This window comes from Cyanidioschyzon merolae, chromosome 12 (genome assembly GCF_000091205.1).
Source record: "Cyanidioschyzon merolae strain 10D DNA, chromosome 12, complete genome".
NCBI classification, from domain to species: Eukaryota; Rhodophyta; class Bangiophyceae; order Cyanidiales; family Cyanidiaceae; genus Cyanidioschyzon; species Cyanidioschyzon merolae.
In genome coordinates, this window is record NC_010138.1 from 60,084 (window position 1) to 78,855 (window position 18,772).

Here is an 18,772-nt window from a genome sequence, read left to right on the forward strand (position 1 = left end):
TTGTAGCATACTCTATTAGCCGCAAATTTGCAGCCAGATTGCATGCCGCAAGCGGTTCACGAGTACAGACTCAGACGCTTGTTGGCGATTTGATAATGATGTCGCCTGGGCTCTGCCAGGTCCACGCACTTGTTACAACAGCGCTGCCGCGTTGTCCGCCATATTGCAGCTCGCGATAACGAGGCACTTCTTCTAGGCACCGCAAGACACAGCCAGGTGATCCGCCTTGATCGGAGGCATCTCGCCAGTGCGACTTGAACACGGACATGACGAGATGTTCGAGTTCTGCAGCGGTGCAGTTGCAACTCGTTATCACGAGCATCGACTTGTTTTTAATTGGGTTCAGCCATTCGAATATGCATCGACCAATGTACGCATGTACTTTCGCCATGTCGCCGCTGAGAAGGATGGCGTCCAGAGTGCCCTTGTCGTGCACGATTTCCACATGGCCGTCGCTCGTCGGCGGCGAATACGTAAGCACGTCACTAACCTGGAGGTCCAGCTGAACCTCTTTTCGGACTGACTCATCCCAGAGCTGGACAAAACTTCGTTTCGCGACCCGAACGCCGTAGATGGAAGCGTCAAAGCCATAGAGGCGTCGAAAACCGTACTTGTGCGCAAGTTCGCGTAGAAACTCACCGTTACCACAGCCGACGTCGAGCAGCCGCAACCGCTCGACGTCACACCCAGCTGTCTGTTGAAGCCAACGACCGAGATGCGGTCGTGTCCAGCGTTGGAACCAATCCTCGAGAACCTCAGGGTTCTCTTCGAACTGCTCCAGTTCGTTCGCGTAGAACGCTTCCCAGTATTGCACATCGCCGAGTTCGCAAACACGCGTAGCTTCCTTAGTGGACGCACTTGCCTGCAACTGGGACGCTGCGCTCACATCGTGATCTCCTAACTGGTCCATTCGTGAACGCAGTACCTGTGCAAGAACCCAGCGACGACTGCACACCCGTGCGGAGCCACAGCTTTCAGGGAACGTTCCAATGCCTTACAGCTCACTGACGCAGATGCACGCCCGGCGACAAGCAAATGACGATTTGATCCATGGAACAGTGCGATGCATGCTACCGGAGAGCACGAGCAACCACGACAGAATCTACCCCGATGCAACGCTCTCCAGGAAAAACCTCATGTCACTTTGCATGTCGACTCCCGTGCCAGCGTCGGGTAGAGCGTGATCCCGGGTCGAACGGCACGATACCGGCTGGAGCACCTGACAGAAACCCCAGCGCCCCGATCTCAAGGAGCGTGAATCATTATGGATGGGGCTCAGCTGCTGTCGGTAACAGAGAGCGGACTGCAGATGTCATTCCCCGGATAAGTGTGCATATCTGGGACTGTTCCTGGTTGACACGTGGGAGCCGTGTGCATGCAACCAGGACGCACACCCGATCCACAGGATCGCCAGCTCGTACGCATGCATAGCCGTCTGGGCCGGTGTTACTCGACGCGGCCTGCAGAGTCGAGGCCTCTGTACTTGCAGGATTCTATATATCGACGTGCATGCATAGACAAAGCCAGATTATCTTGTGGTATAAATTCGAACCGGTTGCGTGATGCGCAATCCAATAGAGACTTCAAGGGTGCACGAATCGGTTGGCGCTCTGCAAGCGATACACACAGCAATTGCACGATCCCATTCAGCTTGTCTTTCTTTGTCTGATCTCTGTGGATGAGAATTTTGCTCGCTTTTTGTCTCTGCGATGACAACGCGATCGCAAAGGATCGAAAAAATCTCCAGCTGAACCTGCTTTCCTCGTGCTGTCTTTCGAGTAATGAAGGCGAGCAACCACAAAATTGACGCGTTGTTCTCCTGTTCAATTCTCTCAGAACGAGGTCCCCTGGTTATTGTTTGAGACAACCTCACGAGGACGGAAACTCTGGCTCTTGTTAAGAGACTTGAACGCCGACGCGCGATCCTGGCTAGACGCTCGCGTCACAGTGTTATCTATGTGATCCAACGATTCTCAAAGATCCGCTCCGTCATTGAACCGCGCGAGAACGTTCGCCGCCCTTTCAAGGAAAAAATCCTTATTCGGTACGCTCGCTTAGCTAGTGACCGTATCGCGATTCTTCATACCATAACATGGGCGTGCCTGCAGCCGCCGATGCATATCCGGTTTCTACAGATGGACAGCAGTCTATGATTTTTGACCCGTACACGCGGAGTGCGAGTCGCAACAGATGAGACGCATCGTGGGCGCGCATGTGCACAACGGCCTCGAGCCTCTTCCCACGCACGTGCGTCGTTGCGCAGCCGTACAATTACTGCACCTTGAGAACGATGGCGTACGCAGCGTCAAAACAACTGGCAGCGCTGGGCACGGCGCCAGCGCGACCCCTGTTGCTGCGTCAATCTTTCCTCCGTACCTCATGGGCACATTCGCATGAGACTTGTCGAGCCTCGTGACGTCTGGAGAGGAACACCAATCCCAGCGTCTGGTGCCGGTAGGAATCGCATAGCCGGTGTATTCTGTTTCGAACGACGCATCTGATACGGTAAAAGACAGGCATCATTTCTGCCTCGGCTGCATGCCGATGGCATGGACCGACCAAGTACGGTAGACGAGGTGCGGAACGACTGCACCCTTCTTGGATTCCAATGGAACAATGCATTCCTTACTCTCTCCCTGCGTTGAGATTTCTTGCCCAACTTTTTTTAGATACATAGAATTGCCACTCAGAGTGAAGCAAAAAGGACTTGCGTTTTCACAGGTAGCTTGAGCATTCTTAGTCTTTGATTTCTTCGATGCATCTTGTTCAACGCTATATTAAGGGAAATCGTTACGTTACCGAAATCAAGATGTTTCGAGACAGAATCGTACAAGGATTTATGAAAGAAGCGACCTCATAAACCAATGCAAATGTACAGGTCTAAACTCTTCTCCCTTCCCTTATGTGCACTATGCTCAAATCACGCATTCTTCAAATTATCGATCTCGCAGTTCCACGGCAGCTCGTGGGCGAAGCGAATCGCGCCCCTGGATTGACGACAAACAAGAATCGACGTCACCCTTTGACGACTTGTTCACAAGCTCATGCCGAATGTTCACTAAACTTTTTACGTCAAACAATTCATTCCGTTAGAAAAAAGCCCTCATCTCTTTTTGGCCATCAACGACCCGATACTCAGTTCCAGCATGATGCCTTTCAGAGTCCACGCTCTCAGCGGATCCTTGCTCTTCTGTTCGCTTGGAAACGGATCTTTGACTCGGATTTGAGCCATCGCAGCGACCGCTCCCAGTGGAGCGAGCGTCATCGCTCTGTTCCATGAAAGCGTCGACACAACGGCATGTATCGACTCGTTCTCCAGCCTGGACCCTGCTTCCGATACCTGTTTCATCATGCACAAGAATGCGTTCCCAAAATCCTCTACCAAACGGGACAGTGTGCGCTTGCGTGCGCAGCGGACAGTTTACCCACAGACTGGGCGCCCGGAAACAAGCCCATCATCGTATTGCACGGCACTGCACAGGAATGGAGGTGCGAATCGACTTGAGCCTGCTCTACTAGTCATGGACATGTAGCGAGCGATGACGGAAGCGTTCAGGCGCCACAGGGCAGCCTGCGAAGGACGCCGTATAATGGACATACGGGAACACCTGACCAAAGCAGCGCGTCACCGCTGCGAAGCGTCCACTGAAGCTATCGACATAGACGATGAAACTGGCAAGCGAAACGTCGATGCCAAAGTCCACTTGTGCATAAAATACGGCGGGAACGTGCTTCGACTGCTGGAAACGAAGCTGGACGGGAGGACAGACCGGTGGATTCAAAACCGGATACAAAAAAGCGAAAAGAGGAAGCAGTCGACCATGAAGCCTGCCAAATCTGAGGTTGAATTTCCTTGTGAGGAGCTTTCCAATCATGAACATATACACCTGCTTTCGGTCAGTGAACCTGTCCCATTCCAATCTCACATAGGTGCATGCTGTCTGTATCTGTCTTTCATCCTATGTATACATATGATGATGTCCACATGCATGCAGTGCGCCACTGGTACTGCACGGATCATGGCCAGATCGACTGCGGCGTGTGCGCTTGCGCGGATGCAGGTATTTTTTAGTGGACAAAACGTTTACATAGGCCAGCGTTCTCCGATTATGTGCTTTTTCCTCTCTTTTTGTGGGGGTTCAGTGCACGGTGAAGTATCCATCAAACGCCCTACCTCCAAGTTACACTACCCATACTTCTTCTCGGATTTTCAGGTCGTTTCATACGTTCTGTTTTGTGCCTAGTACCTGCCCTAATCATCCGCCTTTGCGCTTGAACCGCTGGGGCGGATAGTTCATAGAGACAGAACGGCGTTGCCGTACCACACAGAGGACGTCAGCTCGAGGCGCGCGGATGCAGGTGCCTGCGCGATCGCTCGGCAGCGCGGCGCGAATGCCGTCCGGATTGGCGCATTGCTCCGTGTGGGCTGCGGCACGCACGCACGCACGCACGCACGCTTGATTCCTGTATATCAGGCACGCATACAGGGCACGTCCTCGGGTGCAGCGTCTCGACTCGTGTTGATTGTCGAGCAAACGCTGGCTGCAGCTCTTTGGCAGAAACTTCAGTATTTCACTCAGTTCAGAGTGCTTTTGCTTCGCTCTAGACGCTGCAGGATGCAGGGTGTCCGCGCGGTCGGCCTCAGCAGCGTGCGACGTGTGTACGCAGCGGCGCGTGCACACGTGCAGTCGAGCACACCTGGTGGTGGTGGTGGTGGTGGTGGTGGTGTTGGAAACTTCCTGTCCTCAAGCAATGAAAAGGCGCTCGGAGGTGTGCGCTTTGCAAGTTTAAAAGCCGTGAGGAACCGCATGCGTTCCATAGCATCGATCGGCAAGATCACAAAAGCCATGAAAATGGTGGCTGCTGCGAAGCTTCGCGGTACACAGGCCCGTCAGGATCTAAGCAGACCTTTCGCGGCAAGCGTGCGTCAGTTCTTTGACTTGCTACCACTTGAGAAGCTCGGTTCTGAGACAAAGGCCGGTGTGGCGGAGCCGAAACGACGTCTCTTGGTCGTTATTACTTCGGATCGCGGCTTGTGTGGTTCAGTCAACACCAACGTCTGCCGTCTGGCGCGCCAAATGCTCCCGCATGGCGCAGCAAGCCCCGTCTCCGATGGTGTCGAGACCAACATCATGGTGATAGGCGACAAGGGCCGGGACGCGCTCCAACGCACGAGTGCAGCTTTCTTCACGACCACGTTCCGGGACGTTTTCAAAGCTCCAGTATCTTTCCCACAAGCCGTGATCATTGCCGAGGAAATTCTAGCGCAAAGTCCTGATGAGGTCGTCATTTTCTACAACCGTTTCAAGTCCGCGATTAGCCAGGTGCCAACGCAGCAGCCCTTACTGGGCCTGCAACTGCTCATGGACAACGCCAGCGTCTTTGATGGCTACGAGTTCGACTCAGACATGGATTCGTCGCAGGTAATGGTGGATCTTTTCGAGTTCGAAGTAGCCACACAGCTTTACGGGGCTTTACTTGAGAACGCGACCAGCGAGCAAGCAGCGCGAATGTCGGCGATGGACAACGCCTCGACGAATGCTGCGGAAATGCTCGACAAATTAACCCTTCAGTACAACCGCGAACGTCAAGCTGTCATTACGACAGAGCTTGTTGAAATTGTTGCCGGGGCCTCTGCGCTTCAAAAGTAACGGATTACGATGCATGCTAGGCAGATATTTAAAAATGACGTTCACGCGACAGGTCTTTTGCACTCGGTGGGAGCGTACGAAACCTGTCACCAGTACGAGCGAAAAAGCGACAAAAATCCACAGGATTTCGTGCAGTGCACGGGTTTCTCGCTGCTAGCATGGTGCGCGATAAGCACACCCCGGCAGCGTCATTCTATTTTGCATGTGACGACTGATCATCGGCCTTTCACCAGTTGTTTCAACGGTGCCTGCAGGGGAGCGTGGCGTCGTGTATCCGCGCGCAAATTTGGTTCAGTCCATTGGAAATGTACAAACGCAGATCATTGCTGCGCACAGCTCACTCGCTGGGCACCACCGGGGATCCCATTCGCGCCATGATCATCGTCGGTTTCGTAAATGTCACGAGGGCCTTCATCCATACCTGCTCGCAGTTGCGATTCATCAAAGTCGATGAGCTCAACGTCTTCCTTTTCGCTGCCGTCGACGCCATCGAGCTCCGGTTCTGCGCACCGTTGGCCGAGTGCCTCTTCAAGTGCTGGTCGATACTTCAGTTCGATAGTACGCGGAAATTCAATCTTGAATTTGACTACAAGGACGCCATGCTGGGTTGGTCTCCGATAAATTGGCATACCTTCTCCGGCAATGGTTTTGAGCGGCATCGATCCATCAATGACCTCACCGGGACGCGACCGCACCACAAGCGTGCGATCATCGAGCGTCCGTATCGTAAAACAGACACCGCATAGTGCCTCGACCAGCTTGATGGGTTGTTCCATCAGCAGCGTGGAGCCTTGGCGCTGAAACACCGGGTGAGATTTCTGCTGCAGAACGACAACGATATCACCAGGCTCCACACCGGGTTCCTCGTCGGCCTCGCCTCTGAGAACAATCTTTTGTCCATGCGACATGCCTTTGTCGATATGAACTTCAATCACGGCGCGGTCTTCAATAACGCGCTCACCCTTGCAGGTTGGGCACTGGTACTTGCGTGGTACGGAACGTCCAGAGCCACTACATTCAGAGCAAACGGACTGAATTTGCTGCACCATTCCCGGAGCAAGCTGCCGTATTCTAACCTCCATTCCGGTGCCCCGGCATCCACTGCAGGTAAATGACACGTTGCGCGGGGCATCTGGACTGGCACCCGAGCCTTTGCACGCAGTGCACACGCGTTTGCGCTGAATCGCGAGTTTTGTCGTTTTGCCGTTATACAAGTCTTCCAGGCTTACACGCAGCGGATGGACAACGTCTTCAGCCTTGCGTGGTCCGCGCGAGCGACCTGCGAGACCACCACCGAATAATGCTTCGAATATGTCCATGGGGTCACGGAAGCCGGGCATACCGCCGCCTTCTTTGAGGCCTTCTTCACCGAGCTCATCGTAAATTCTGCGCTTTTCAGGATCCGAAAGCACCTCATATGCGACTGTTAGCTCTTTAAACTTCTCTTGAGTATCGGCATCAGGATTCTTGTCCGGGTGCAGTCGCAGGGCCATCCGCTTGTACGCTTTCTTGATTTCCTCTGTGGTAGCGTCACGGCTTACCCCGAGCAGTTCGTAGTAAGCGGTGTTATTCACTTGCCCCCTACCGGACAAACGACCAAACATTTTTTAAAGTTTCTTTTCTGTTTCGTTCTTAAGGGCTTGCCACGAAAGTAGCAGCTTTTCTTCAACGAAACGCACTCGAGGGTGTCCGTACGGTAGAAGCCCACAGAACCCAGCAATGTTCGAGCAACTGCTGCTGCCGCCGCCACGAATATGACCGCCGCCGCCGCCGCCGCTGCTGGCGCCACTGCCACTGAGCGCCCACCGGCGCATTCTGGAATCGTCGACGTTTGATGCGCGATGCGACGATCGCAAAGCATTTCAGTGGACTATGGATCATCTTCGAAAGCGGGATACACACTGACTTACGGAAAAGCGTCCATCATGCTGCTGCACCCTATCTCCGATATCCGTTACCTGTTCCCGGGTGTACTGGTTATTCTCGCAGGTTCCACTGTGCGCCTAAGCTGTCTTGAGCACCCGCAATAGCGCCTGTGCCGTTGAAGCAAATGCATCACGGGGACAGAACGGCTTTGACCTACAACTGAGGGCGTCGGCTCAAGGCGTGGTTTGCGCGATACGGGTCCGGAGTACATAATCATGCTGGGGGCCAGCAACCTGCGCAGACTGACCTGCTGCCCGCGGCAGCGCGAAGCGATAGACTAGGAGTCCACTAGAATCAGAGCGACGCTAAGACGCAGCCTAACTGCCCCTAATCCCGGAATAAACTGCGTTCCGGACGAGTTGTTCAGATCTCGGCACGGCACCCGCGAATGGGTGGAACATGAAGCAAGCGCCTGGCGGACTCGTCCGGCCCGCGGGACCTTCCGCCTAGGAGGCAAACTTTCGACAATATGGAAACCTTTTCCCCTGTTTTAAAGTTTACCGTAGAGGGGGAAAGAAATATGTATATACATGCTGGTGCATCGAGAGTCTCTGTTCCTTATTCTTAATAGGGCGCTCGATACGCGCACCTGGGAGATCTGGCTGTAACGAGACACGACGCGCATCTCGCCTTTGAAGCGAAACGCGATGCTCATAGTTAGCGTGCTAGTCTATCGTACAAGATGTATTTGCGTTACAGTCGTAGCCAAGTATAGTGTCTCATCTCAGTTTTGTTTCAGCCTTCAAGTGGCTATGTTCAAGTGATCATTACGAGTTTATAACATACGCGTTCAAAGTGGGTTCTTCATCAAAACTAAAGATAGAAAGTTCTGGAAAAGGAAGTAGAGGATCCTGGAGGGTGGCTGTAGCCGGCCGCCGAAAAACAAAACGAAAAACAGTGCCGAGCAAAGAGCAACAGGTGATGACGAAGAAGCAGGAGGGTGAGCCAGACATCAGAAGCTGCCCGAGAGACGACAGTACGACGAGATGGATATGAAAGCGTTTCCTCTACGCCTAATCAAGGATTCCTACGAGCAAAAGTAGCAAGAGGCTATCAGAAACCGTGCCGAGTCGTACTCCAGCAATGTTTGTAACGCATCTTTTCGGACTAATGCATTTGGTTAATGGGATGGAAGAGGACGTGACGGATATCATAGCAGTCGATATTCCGGGTGAAATTTTCAACAAGACCTTTATTCGTCACATGATGCTTGGCACCGGGGAAACGTCGAGGAGAAATGAACGAGTACACGCCTTACACGAAAATCACGCCGAATACCGCTTCAACGGTACTAGATACAGGGGCGACGCAGATATTTACCGCCACGGGACAATGAAGTACCTCACGAATTTGAAGAACCAATTCACCATGAACATGAAAGGCTTCATGATACGCTCCATCTTTGCGCTGTACCCGGGCCTGTCTCGCAGAGGGACACAGGCCATCATCGACGGCATCGCGAACGATAGTAAGAATGAACAGAAGATCGAATTCGTCGACGATAAGACATCACACAGGAGAAAGAACGAGGCTTCTGTAATCCGTGCGGCAATTAAAGAGCACCGTGCAGTCTTGGGCCTTGTCAACCCAGCAGAGAAGCTAAGAAATATGAAAAAAGATGATGAAAGATGTTATCCCCTAATCCTGCGCTATTTCGTGTTTCTGGAGCGAGAACTCGAACGCATGCTGGAGATGACGCTGAATGAGGAAGAAAATGAAGAGTCGCAGAAATGGAAGGCTGTCCTAATGGAGAACCGCTTCAATGTCGTTCCGTTATGCAACATCAAGTCACAATTTGTGGCTATAGACTCCAGCGTCCTTCATGGCATGATCAGGGAGATCTGTCCGGAGTTCGATGTTAGCAGGAAGGAGAACTCCGGTGAAAACCGGGAGACGTACTGGAAGAATATCCTCGATTTCAAACGTCTCAAAACGAGTAAGCAAAAGGTATTCACTGGGTTGATCGAAACCGATGGGGTAACCATTTGTGGACACTATCGGATGTTGATGGCAGATCGTCCTGGTCCGTCTTCGATATCGCCCGTGACGAAGCATGAAATAAAGAAGAAGGTGGATCCTTCGACGCAGCAGATGCAGGAGAACGACTTTCGTTGTCGGCCTTGACCCCGGGAACACGAATATCGTTACAATCGCAGGACCCACGCGAGAGGAAGATGGTATCAAAGGCAAGTTGCGTCAGAAAGACATACGGCTTTGGAAGTTCTCAAGAGCTGGGTACTGCCGAGAGTTTGGGTTAATGAATCCAAGGATATAGAATGAGAAGCGGAACGCAGGAGTGAAGAAGCACCTAGAAGCGATCGGTAGCATAGCGAGCCGCGAAGCAAACTGTCAAGCTTTTCGGGATTTGATAGAAACTCAAGCTGCTCATCAGGAGAAGCAGTGGAAAGAGTATACAAAGCCCCGGTGGGTTCGTCAGCGTATGAACTTGTACGGAGGGAGACAGCGTACATTCACCAACTCCTTCAATGATTGTACGCCCTCAAGAAGGACACGAGTCAAAGGCTCGTAGTGGCTAGCGGAGCAGGGCGCTGGGCGTCCAGAAAATGGAAGCATACCGGCTCCATCGACAAGAGCGTACAAGGAGTGCGCAGAGCGTTTTGTCACTGAATTGGTGGATGAGTTCCGAACGGCCTACGTGCATCATGAACGGGGGTTTACACTCCTGCCAGTCGAGATGGATGGTGCCAACCGAACGCTGAGGATACAGAAAAGTACGGAGAGCGGACAGAGCACAAAATGACACAGTGAGCGCGAGTTCGAGGACTCCTTGCACTGGTGAGTACAAGCGGTGGCATGGAACGCATGCAGTTTGTGGACCTGGACTTCAACGCTGGTATTGATATCAGGGGATATGAGGTGCTGGCGCGGAGACCCGAGGAGCTGACACGAGCGAACTTTGTGGGCAGCTTCTCAGGGTCGAAGCGCACAAGGAGAAACTGAAGCTTACAGCAATCGGCCGGTCGAAAAAGGCTGGGAGGCGTCTGCAGGTCGGTGTATATAAATACACGCGACAGACGTACGGTACGAAAACACGTCGATTAATGCCTGTACGCCCGGTGTACGCATTGAGGGGGCTCTTCGTTCGTTTGACGGAACGTTCGCATTGAAAGGAATTCCCGCTTGTGCGCTTGCTATCGGCGCTCGGAGAGTTCAGCCGGGAATGCGTGCTGCAGAAGCGCGCGCAAAAAGTTCATAATGCATATAGGAACAAAACTGCCCACAATGTGTGTTGATAAGAGGTAAACATAATAACATGGGTCATGCTGGTGAGTTCGAGACGCTTTCTCTGGGACACGGGATAGGTGATTCGCAGCGTTGCAGAGTATGGTTGTCTTGTAAGTAACAGAGTTCTTCAGTGGCTGTTGGAGCGCTGCATCCACTGCAGACTGCAATCTCACCCGATCGCCTGCTTGGGAAAGGCCGACTTGTTTCCATGTTGTTCAAATTTTCCAAAAGACTTGTGAAACGTTGTCATGTCGATTCGTCATAAAACCGGTAAAAATCAAACAGTAAGTTGGAGGTACAGGTCGCGAACCCAACGAGCTGGCACGACGTTGCAACGATGTGTAAGCACGCGTTGAGCGGTTACCTCTTGCCTCTACGGTTTTTTGGCAATGATTTCCGGTGCAATGGTCAACGAGTGCTCGTTCCATGTAAACATTGCTTATCCTGCCTGGTGGATAGCAACATCATGAAGCCAGCATATTCTAGGTGCAGGCGCGGGTACCTGCCGAAAAATGACGCTAGAGTCAGATGAGTGTCCCTAGGTGTCAATGCAGCAGGCCGCTAAAGCATTTCGTTTCGCTTGGTCTTCGAGAAAGAGACGCAGGGCATGTCCATCTGCATGACCAGCGGTTGCAATTGCATGCACCGGAGGTTGCATCCACAGGTCAATACTCAAATCCAGGAGCAGCAGCTTCCGAATGGTGGATGAAAAACGCCAAAGTCAATGCCAGAGACGCGCTGAAAACCGTGTTGATGGACGGGATGTGTACACGTGATCTCAGATCTCGATCAGGTTCCACGAAATGCTCCGTTCCTGTTTTTGTGTCGATTTCGCCCCAAAACCTGCATCCGAACCATGTATACAGTGCACAGAATGAGGGCAATCATGTTTAGCTGCTGCGCGTAACGTCCAAACCGCTGCCCAAGATGCCTGTGAAAACTGCTTCACGCTAGTTTTTCGTTCCCTGGCGCCGCAGTTAACGAGCCAGACGGTAGAATACTCGAGTTCCACGAGTGGTTGAACCAATGCGCCTGCCCTGGCGTTTGCGATCGACCAGTATCCCTCGGGAATGCGCTTCAGGCGGCTTAAGTTCGCTCCTTTTCACTTGCACATCCTCGCATTTCGTTGCGATCGGTTGCGTCGAGTTGTGAGCACATTTGCCGAATATAATCCGTACTGCGTCTGCAGCTTGTGCATTTGCTACCTGCTCGTCCAATGTCACCACAGTAGCCAGGTTCCGTGCGGTCGCGTCGGAGAATCTCCAGCTCGCTGGACGGACAGAAAGCCCGGCGCCGCTCTCTCTCGTAGTTTGTTCCTCATCTCGCCATCTTTTCAATACGTTTCAGCGGCAAATGTACGGCATAGATGAGGCATCACACGACAACAGTCTCAAAGTTTGAATCAACGGTACGCTTTAAAGATGTAGAGCACGATGTGTTCAAGATTTATCAGCTTTCGTCGACCGCATTTGTTTCAATTCATGTATCACATTGCGGAAAACAAGTCGTTTTCGTTTTTAAAAGAATTCAGAGCGGCAAGCAGCCTCGAAAGTGCCAGGGTCTGGCGCCGCCTTCTCCGCTGCTGAGTAAGCAAGAGCGTTTGCACCTGTCATCACGCTCCAGAACGAACACTTACGTGTCAGGCGTGCCTTTCGGTCTCGCGACGGCATCTTGACCTTTCTCGCGTACTTTGATCATCAAGCGCTTCGGAGGCGGTCAGCGCGCTTTCATAGGGCACGGCCGTACGCAGGTTCATGAGTCGGGCGACGTGGAGACCAACCCGCATCTCATTTAAACAGTTTGCGTCTAAGGAGGGTGCGGTCGAACCTCGTGGTGCGCTTCACCGGTATATACCGCCACAGCACTGCCATCGAGCTGCCCATAAGCGCCATCCACACCACGCTCACCGCTGAGGGCACCCGAACAGCAAATTCTTTGAAATGGAGTTTCGCGAGCAGAAACCCAAAGGCAGAGCTCTTCATCGCAGTTTCGATAGCAATTGTTCGACAAACGACTTCATTGTACCCGAGAAAACGGGGGATAAAGTAACCAAGGCCACCGCCGAGTAAGTGCAGTAGAAATACAGGGATCTGGAGCGAGAGGCCCGCTGCGAGAATAGGTTGAGCCACCTGTGCAACTGCACTGCCTACCAGAAGACACGTTGAAATCACGCCTATCAAGGGAGAGAAAGGTAAAATCCGCTGTACAATGCGATTCGCATAGCGATTCAATAGCATGCCCGTAGCGATCGGAGCAAGCACCACCTGCAGCGTAGAGAGGGCGATCCCCAGGGCATCCACGGAAACGACGGCACCGATGAGGACCTTGCAAAGGAACGGTGTCATGAAGATGGCACCTATCGTGGAGCACGTTGTCATCATCACGCTAAGCGCGACATTTCCATTAGCAATATAGGTGCAGAGATTGCTCGCTTGGCCACCATTGATGGAACCGACGAGCACAAGGCCGGCGATTAGCTCCGGGGAGAGCCCCATCAAGTGCCCTAGCAGCAGCGCCAGTAAAGGCATAAGGGCGTAGCATCCAAGGAAGCCGACGCCGATCGCACCAGGGCGTCGGAGGACTCGAGCAAAGTCACGCGGCGTCAACGTAATGCCCATGGAAAGCATGAGTATGGCGAGGCCTAGCGTAAAATACGAAGTAGACACCCAGAGGAAAGTCTCTGGGCGCCGCAGAGCAATGACAGCTGAAATGAGCGTCCAGAGAGGAAAAAGATTTGTCGCCAGCGTCGAGTACCGAACAAAGCGCTCCCATAGCGACGCGCGCACCGGACTGGAGCTTTCCAGTGTTGTTGAGGGCGCGAGTGCGCTACCACCGGCAGCCGATCCGAGCGGTGACCCCGCCGCACCAGACCCTGATAGAGAGGATTTCGCCTGGAGCTTTTGCATGTCGTCTCGATCACTGCTACCAAACTGACATCCACGCAGTCGCAGAGGAGCCGGCAGCGCTGCGACTGGTTGCTGCCGCGGGACGCCCTGCCGCAGCGACTTGCCCACTGGGTTGGTGCGGCCTGACCATCGAGTCGCGGGTGACCAAATCCTAGAGTAGCCAGCACAAGTTGTTAAGAAACTTAACTCACCTAAATGTAAGCTGTAGCGTGGCATCGCTACCAAACCGAACCAACGTCAAGGTAGTGTACCTTTCGTACCTGCGTCAGGCGTTCCGGGCACTTGAAGCGATGCCGCCGGCGCAGGCGCAGCACCGCTTGTGTCCATTTTTGTATCCAAACACCGTTGTTCGGTACGGCAGTTGCGTACTCGCTGAAGCTACGTATGGAGTCAGGTGCACCGAACCAGACTCCCTAGTACAAGGGATTTCTATAGAAGATCAGGAAAGAGACCCCGGAACTTGTAGAGATCAGCTCAGATTCAAATGGCCTCGGAGGAAAGTTGTCGTCGACGACAGAGGTCAGAGCGCTGTGGCGACAGAGGCACTGCGGGCGCTTGACCTACAGTGGGCGCCTCCTGCGGCGCAACCAGCGTTGGCGCTGCTGTTGCCCTCCAGATAAAGACCGGTTTTGGATTGCCATTGCGGGCGTTGGCTTGGCGCAAAGTTTATCCGACGCGGACCGAAGTCTCGTCGTCGGTTTGGGCTCTAAAATGGATGCGCAGGCGAGCCTGCTGCCGGGAGCGGTGCTGGATGGCACGCTGAAGGAGCTCGGCAGCCAAAGCGAAGCCTCGACGTAGGCCGCGCTAGCCTGCATCGTTCCAAAAGAACGGTGCCGTGGTCGACCTGCACCTGCCTCGCCTCAGCATCTACCGTCACTGAGACGGTGCGTCTGGCGCGAATGCCTCCATTAGGGCGCGGACGCGTTCAGCATCGACACCGACCGCACGGCGTTCCTCCACGGAGTAGTGGCGATGGAGGACAGCAACAAATTCGCTTAGCACTTCTTGTACGTTTTCCCGCAAGATCTCGGTCAGGACTCGACTTCCATGTGGTCCAAAGAGACGTTGCCAAAAATCCAGGATTTGCCGTAAAGCAACAGGTTGCGTTTCGAGGTTCGGATCGATGGGGACGCGGTCAAAACGCAGCAGAACGGTAGCCCAGATCTCTCGAACGCAATCGACCGTTGCAGTAGTGCCAGCTTCCCCCTTCAGAGCGGCAACATTGCTGGATGCCGCCACCTCAGCGAGAAAAACAAGTAGAGGCTGTAAAAGTTCTCGAAGTGCACGAAATACCACAGCTTCGTATGCAGCTCGGAGCTCGTCTCTTAAAGTTTCCTTCGAGTTGAGGTCCATACGTTTTGGAATGAGGTCTCGCACAGAGCCGAACAGATGACGAAGACTCACCTGACCTCGAATGATACGGGAAACCCCTGCGCGGAATTCGTCAAACGATAAATATCGGAGTTGTCGCTCTTGATCCACGATATCGAGTTGCTCAAAGAGCATAAGATTTTGGTGCAAAATCAGCAGCTGCTTGAGATAGAAAAGCTCCGCACTGTCACTGGTGGCGGCATGCGGATCCAGACGAGGCGAACTCAGCGGGCTGCGTTGGACACTGCCCTGTGTTTGACCAGGCGCCGAGGCTTTTCGCAAACTCGCTAGCGCTAACACGGAACTCTTGTCGGGTTCAAGGCTCTCTCTAGAAGCCGGCGGCTCTAGCAATGCAAGCCTCCTAGCTGCCGTTTGCAGATTTCGAATACAAGCTTCGATGGCCTCTCGGGCGAGACCCGCGAACACCAGGGCGTCAATGCGACCATGGAGAAGTGCCAAAACCTGAAGCGTAAGCAGTGTTGCTCGATAGACCGCCGACGACGGTGTACTAGTCACTGGCTGCGTGTTAGGGCCCTCCAGTGACAACTGCTGTGGCCCATGTCCCCGATTAGGACGTTGGAAATGAGCGTAGAGAGCCTGCAGGTCTCCGTCTGATGGCTGAAAACGGAGAATTTGATCACGAATGAATAACTGCGCTCGATAGATTGTGCGCTCACGGGTGTCCGCCAATAACGAAGTAACCGGCTCTGTAAAGCATGACGCAACCAGATCTGAAGTCGAACGCGAAAGCTCAGTTTCCATCGCTTCTTTCTGCAGAAAATCAATGCATCGAACGAGCGCGTCAAGATCACTTTCCTGCAGCACTCGCGGCAGAATGTAGATCGAGATAAGGTCAGCGATTGATCGCAGCCACTGACGGAGCGCAGATAAGGGTTGCGCTTTTGCCCCAAGAGATACACGAAGCAGCATATCCTGGGTAGTCTCGGATGAGGGCAGCATCAGAGCCTGAAAGAGCTGGAGCTCCATGGTACAAACTTTAAGCAGCATCGTCGTTGTCGAACGTGCTGCGAGATCCAGCTCTTCAGCGCTTGCAGCAAGTCGTGCCTGCTCTTGGGCCAGCGGAAGCACGAGTCGTCGTCGTTGCTCCACAAAAAGCATCTCGCATTTTGCGAAGAACTGCATGGTCTCAGGAGAATCGGCGGGTGCCAGGTTACAGATGGCATCCATGAACTGGCGAGTCTGCTTGCTTAGCTGCCGGAAGCGAAGGTTGACGATTGCATCTTCGCGATCAGGAGCTTGTAGCCGTCGCTGGTCGGCAGGTAATCGGGAAAGCTCCATAGCAAGGCCTGACGTTAGGTGTCTCACCAGGACTCCAAGATGCGAACAAGTGAGCTCTCGCGCTCGCTGCAGGATTTTTTCGAGCCGGTCATGTTCCGTGGCGCTCCAAACGCTGTTGCTGCTGTTGCTGCTCCCGTGTGCTGCAGCCAGTTCCGCTGAGTGTGCGAGAGCACCGCTGTGCTGCATACGCTCCTGGCACATACCCAACGCAACGAGCACGTCGTGAATATCGTTACCTACACCGTCCGCATCCAACGAAGAGGTTCGAAGCGAGGCCATCTCGACCGTATCCAGCTTCTGACTTAAGCGCTCCAATTCTTCCCATAACTCCAAGCGCTCACGCATGCTTTGTGCTTTTCGTTCCAGCACCGTCTTCTTTGTGTACGCGTCCTTGAGTGTAGCTCGAAACATCGAGAGATCTTTTTGTGCTTGCGTGCAGCGAGTCTCCATTTCCTCAAGAGTGGTTAGGAAACTTTGTACTTGCTCGAGGGCGTTCCGCACTCTCTCCAGATCCACTTCTATGTCGTGCTGAATGCGTTCGAGAGCGCTGCGTCGTACGTCCTCTAGCTGTAGATCAATCACGTCGAGTTCGGTGCCGAGAGCCGATTCTTGTTCAGGCGTAAAGTCTCCGGATGTATCCGCTCGGAAAACGCTTGATTCCTGATCATCTTCTGCGACTGTTTCGAAGAAATCGGCCCTGCTGAAGAGCTCACGCGCCCTCAGGAACAGTTGCTCTTGAGTCTCGCGTAGTGCGGGGTCCCCGTCGTAGACGGCATCAAGAGACTCCCACCGCGCGAAGGTATCCTCTGCAACTTTCATACAAGCAGCAAGCGGTGGAAAAGTTTCTCCTAACCTTGAAACGCGAAGGAACTGAAATATTGGCAACGAAGCACAGGCTCACCGTGAAAGAAGCACCGGGTTTCGCACGAGCGACGTGGTCCTTACTCGCGTCGGATTGAAATGCATCACTAAACTGCTCGTTCCGTTCCAGATTTGCGTTTTTTCTCCGAATTTTTTTTATAGATCTATAGCATATACACTCGAAGTGCAGCAATTGGGACTTGCGAACTTCCACGTCGATTTAGAATTCGCGGTCGTCTTTGCATGGTGGCAGCTTCGATTCTTTGCCTTTGGAATTCGGTACGTCCCAGGAATCAAGATGATTTGCGACTCCCTCAAGGAAGGATGCGTGAAATAACCGATATCATCATCAATGCATGCGTGAACGTCTCCGCTAATCTCCTTTCTTTACGCGTAGCACGCCCAAATCCTGAATTCTAAAGCTTATGCATTTTTCTGTTTCAGGGCAAATAATGAGTGCTGCAATTCGTGCCGCTCCATGTGCAAAGAAAAACGCCCAAAGTCCTCACTTGATTACTTGTTCATAATCACATACTAAAAGTTAACTGAGCTTATTAAGTCAAAGAGTCGATACCATTCAAAAGACAAATCCTCTTCTCTTCGCGCCCATTAAAGAAACGGTATTCGGTATCAGCGTGATATCCCTCATCGGATAGGCCCCAGAGGATCCCGCCCTGTCTGTTTCCATGGAAAAAAATCATGAACTCGGTCTCCAGTCATCCCAGCGTTCGCCTTCAGTGGCGACCGCGTCACTACTTCGGAAGACGGGAGCTTAGATGGACCGAAACTTCGCGACATGATCTCCAGCCTGGATTTTCATTCCGGTACATGTTTCAGTATGGACAGCATCGCGCTCCATGAATCCTCTGTCGAATGGGGCAGCGTGCGCCTCCACCTGCAGCAGACAAAGCAGCCGCCGGGGCCAACTTCCAGACGATGCCCGTAATCGTAGGGTACGGCACTGGGCGCGGAAGCGGAGCAGCATATCCTGGGAAGCCTTCTGTGCCTGTCAGGGGCATGCACCGATCCATGAAGCAGGCGTTCGCATACCACAGGCCGGAGCCCTGATGAGGAGGTATGGTGGGCGTACGGGCGCACCTGATTACGCTCAAGTGTCATCGCTGCGATGGACGCACCGAGGCTATATGGAAAGAAGATGGAAACTTCAAGAGCAGCTTGCATCGCAACTACCGTCTGTGTATGCACCGTTTCGACTCCAGTCTGAAGCGGCAAAATCGGGGCTTAACTTTGCCAAAAACATCCTTCCGTTGCTGACAAGAGAGCTGTAGTGAAAGGAGAGATCAGCGTGTTTGAAGCCAAAGATAAAAGGAGCAGGATGCAGTCGCAGAAAAGTCCTGCAACGGCTGGTGTTGATGACAATTGGACGAGGCCCAAACTCTAACATGTACATCTGAGTTAGAGAACTTCCATTCCATTCTGACACGATTCTATGAACGGTACGCGCTCTGTGGTATTTCGGTTTGCTCAGCGCTGTGGACCTCCGGAAATACC

The 18,772-nt window shown here is 53.1% G+C and overlaps 5 protein-coding genes across 5 annotated transcripts, besides 2 other annotated features; 1 reads left to right on the forward strand and 4 right to left on the reverse strand.

Annotated features, from left to right (window-relative positions):
* Positions 1–70: 70 nt before the first annotated feature.
* Positions 71–910, reverse strand: CYME_CML028C (hypothetical protein, conserved; the record flags this gene model as incomplete). The annotated part of the gene is made up of 1 exon (XM_005536640.1): positions 71–910. The coding sequence occupies one exon, from the start codon at positions 908–910 to the stop codon at positions 71–73; it is 840 nt and encodes a 279-aa protein (XP_005536697.1).
* A 3,706-nt stretch (positions 911–4,616) lies between these two features.
* CYME_CML029C (mitochondrial F-type ATPase F1 subunit gamma, precursor) lies at positions 4,617–5,651 on the forward strand (the record flags this gene model as incomplete). The annotated part of the gene is made up of 1 exon (XM_005536641.1): positions 4,617–5,651. The coding sequence occupies one exon, from the start codon at positions 4,617–4,619 to the stop codon at positions 5,649–5,651; it is 1,035 nt and encodes a 344-aa protein (XP_005536698.1).
* Positions 5,652–5,971: 320 nt separating this feature from the next.
* Positions 5,972–7,255, reverse strand: CYME_CML030C (DnaJ homolog, subfamily A; the record flags this gene model as incomplete). Its single annotated transcript, XM_005536642.1, has 1 exon — positions 5,972–7,255. One exon carries the CDS (start codon positions 7,253–7,255, stop codon positions 5,972–5,974), a length of 1,284 nt encoding a protein of 427 aa, XP_005536699.1.
* A 304-nt stretch (positions 7,256–7,559) lies between these two features.
* Positions 7,560–10,502: a sequence feature (repetitive element).
* Positions 10,503–12,610: 2,108 nt separating this feature from the next.
* Positions 12,611–13,945, reverse strand: CYME_CML032C (sodium-dependent transporter; the record flags this gene model as incomplete). Its single annotated transcript, XM_005536643.1, has 1 exon — positions 12,611–13,945. One exon carries the CDS (start codon positions 13,943–13,945, stop codon positions 12,611–12,613), a length of 1,335 nt encoding a protein of 444 aa, XP_005536700.1.
* A 149-nt stretch (positions 13,946–14,094) lies between these two features.
* Positions 14,095–14,830: a sequence feature (possible transcribed region).
* CYME_CML034C (similar to vesicle docking protein SEC34) lies at positions 14,603–17,218 on the reverse strand (the record flags this gene model as incomplete). The annotated part of the gene is made up of 1 exon (XM_005536644.1): positions 14,603–17,218. The coding sequence occupies one exon, from the start codon at positions 17,216–17,218 to the stop codon at positions 14,603–14,605; it is 2,616 nt and encodes an 871-aa protein (XP_005536701.1).
* Positions 17,219–18,772: the final 1,554 nt, after the last annotated feature.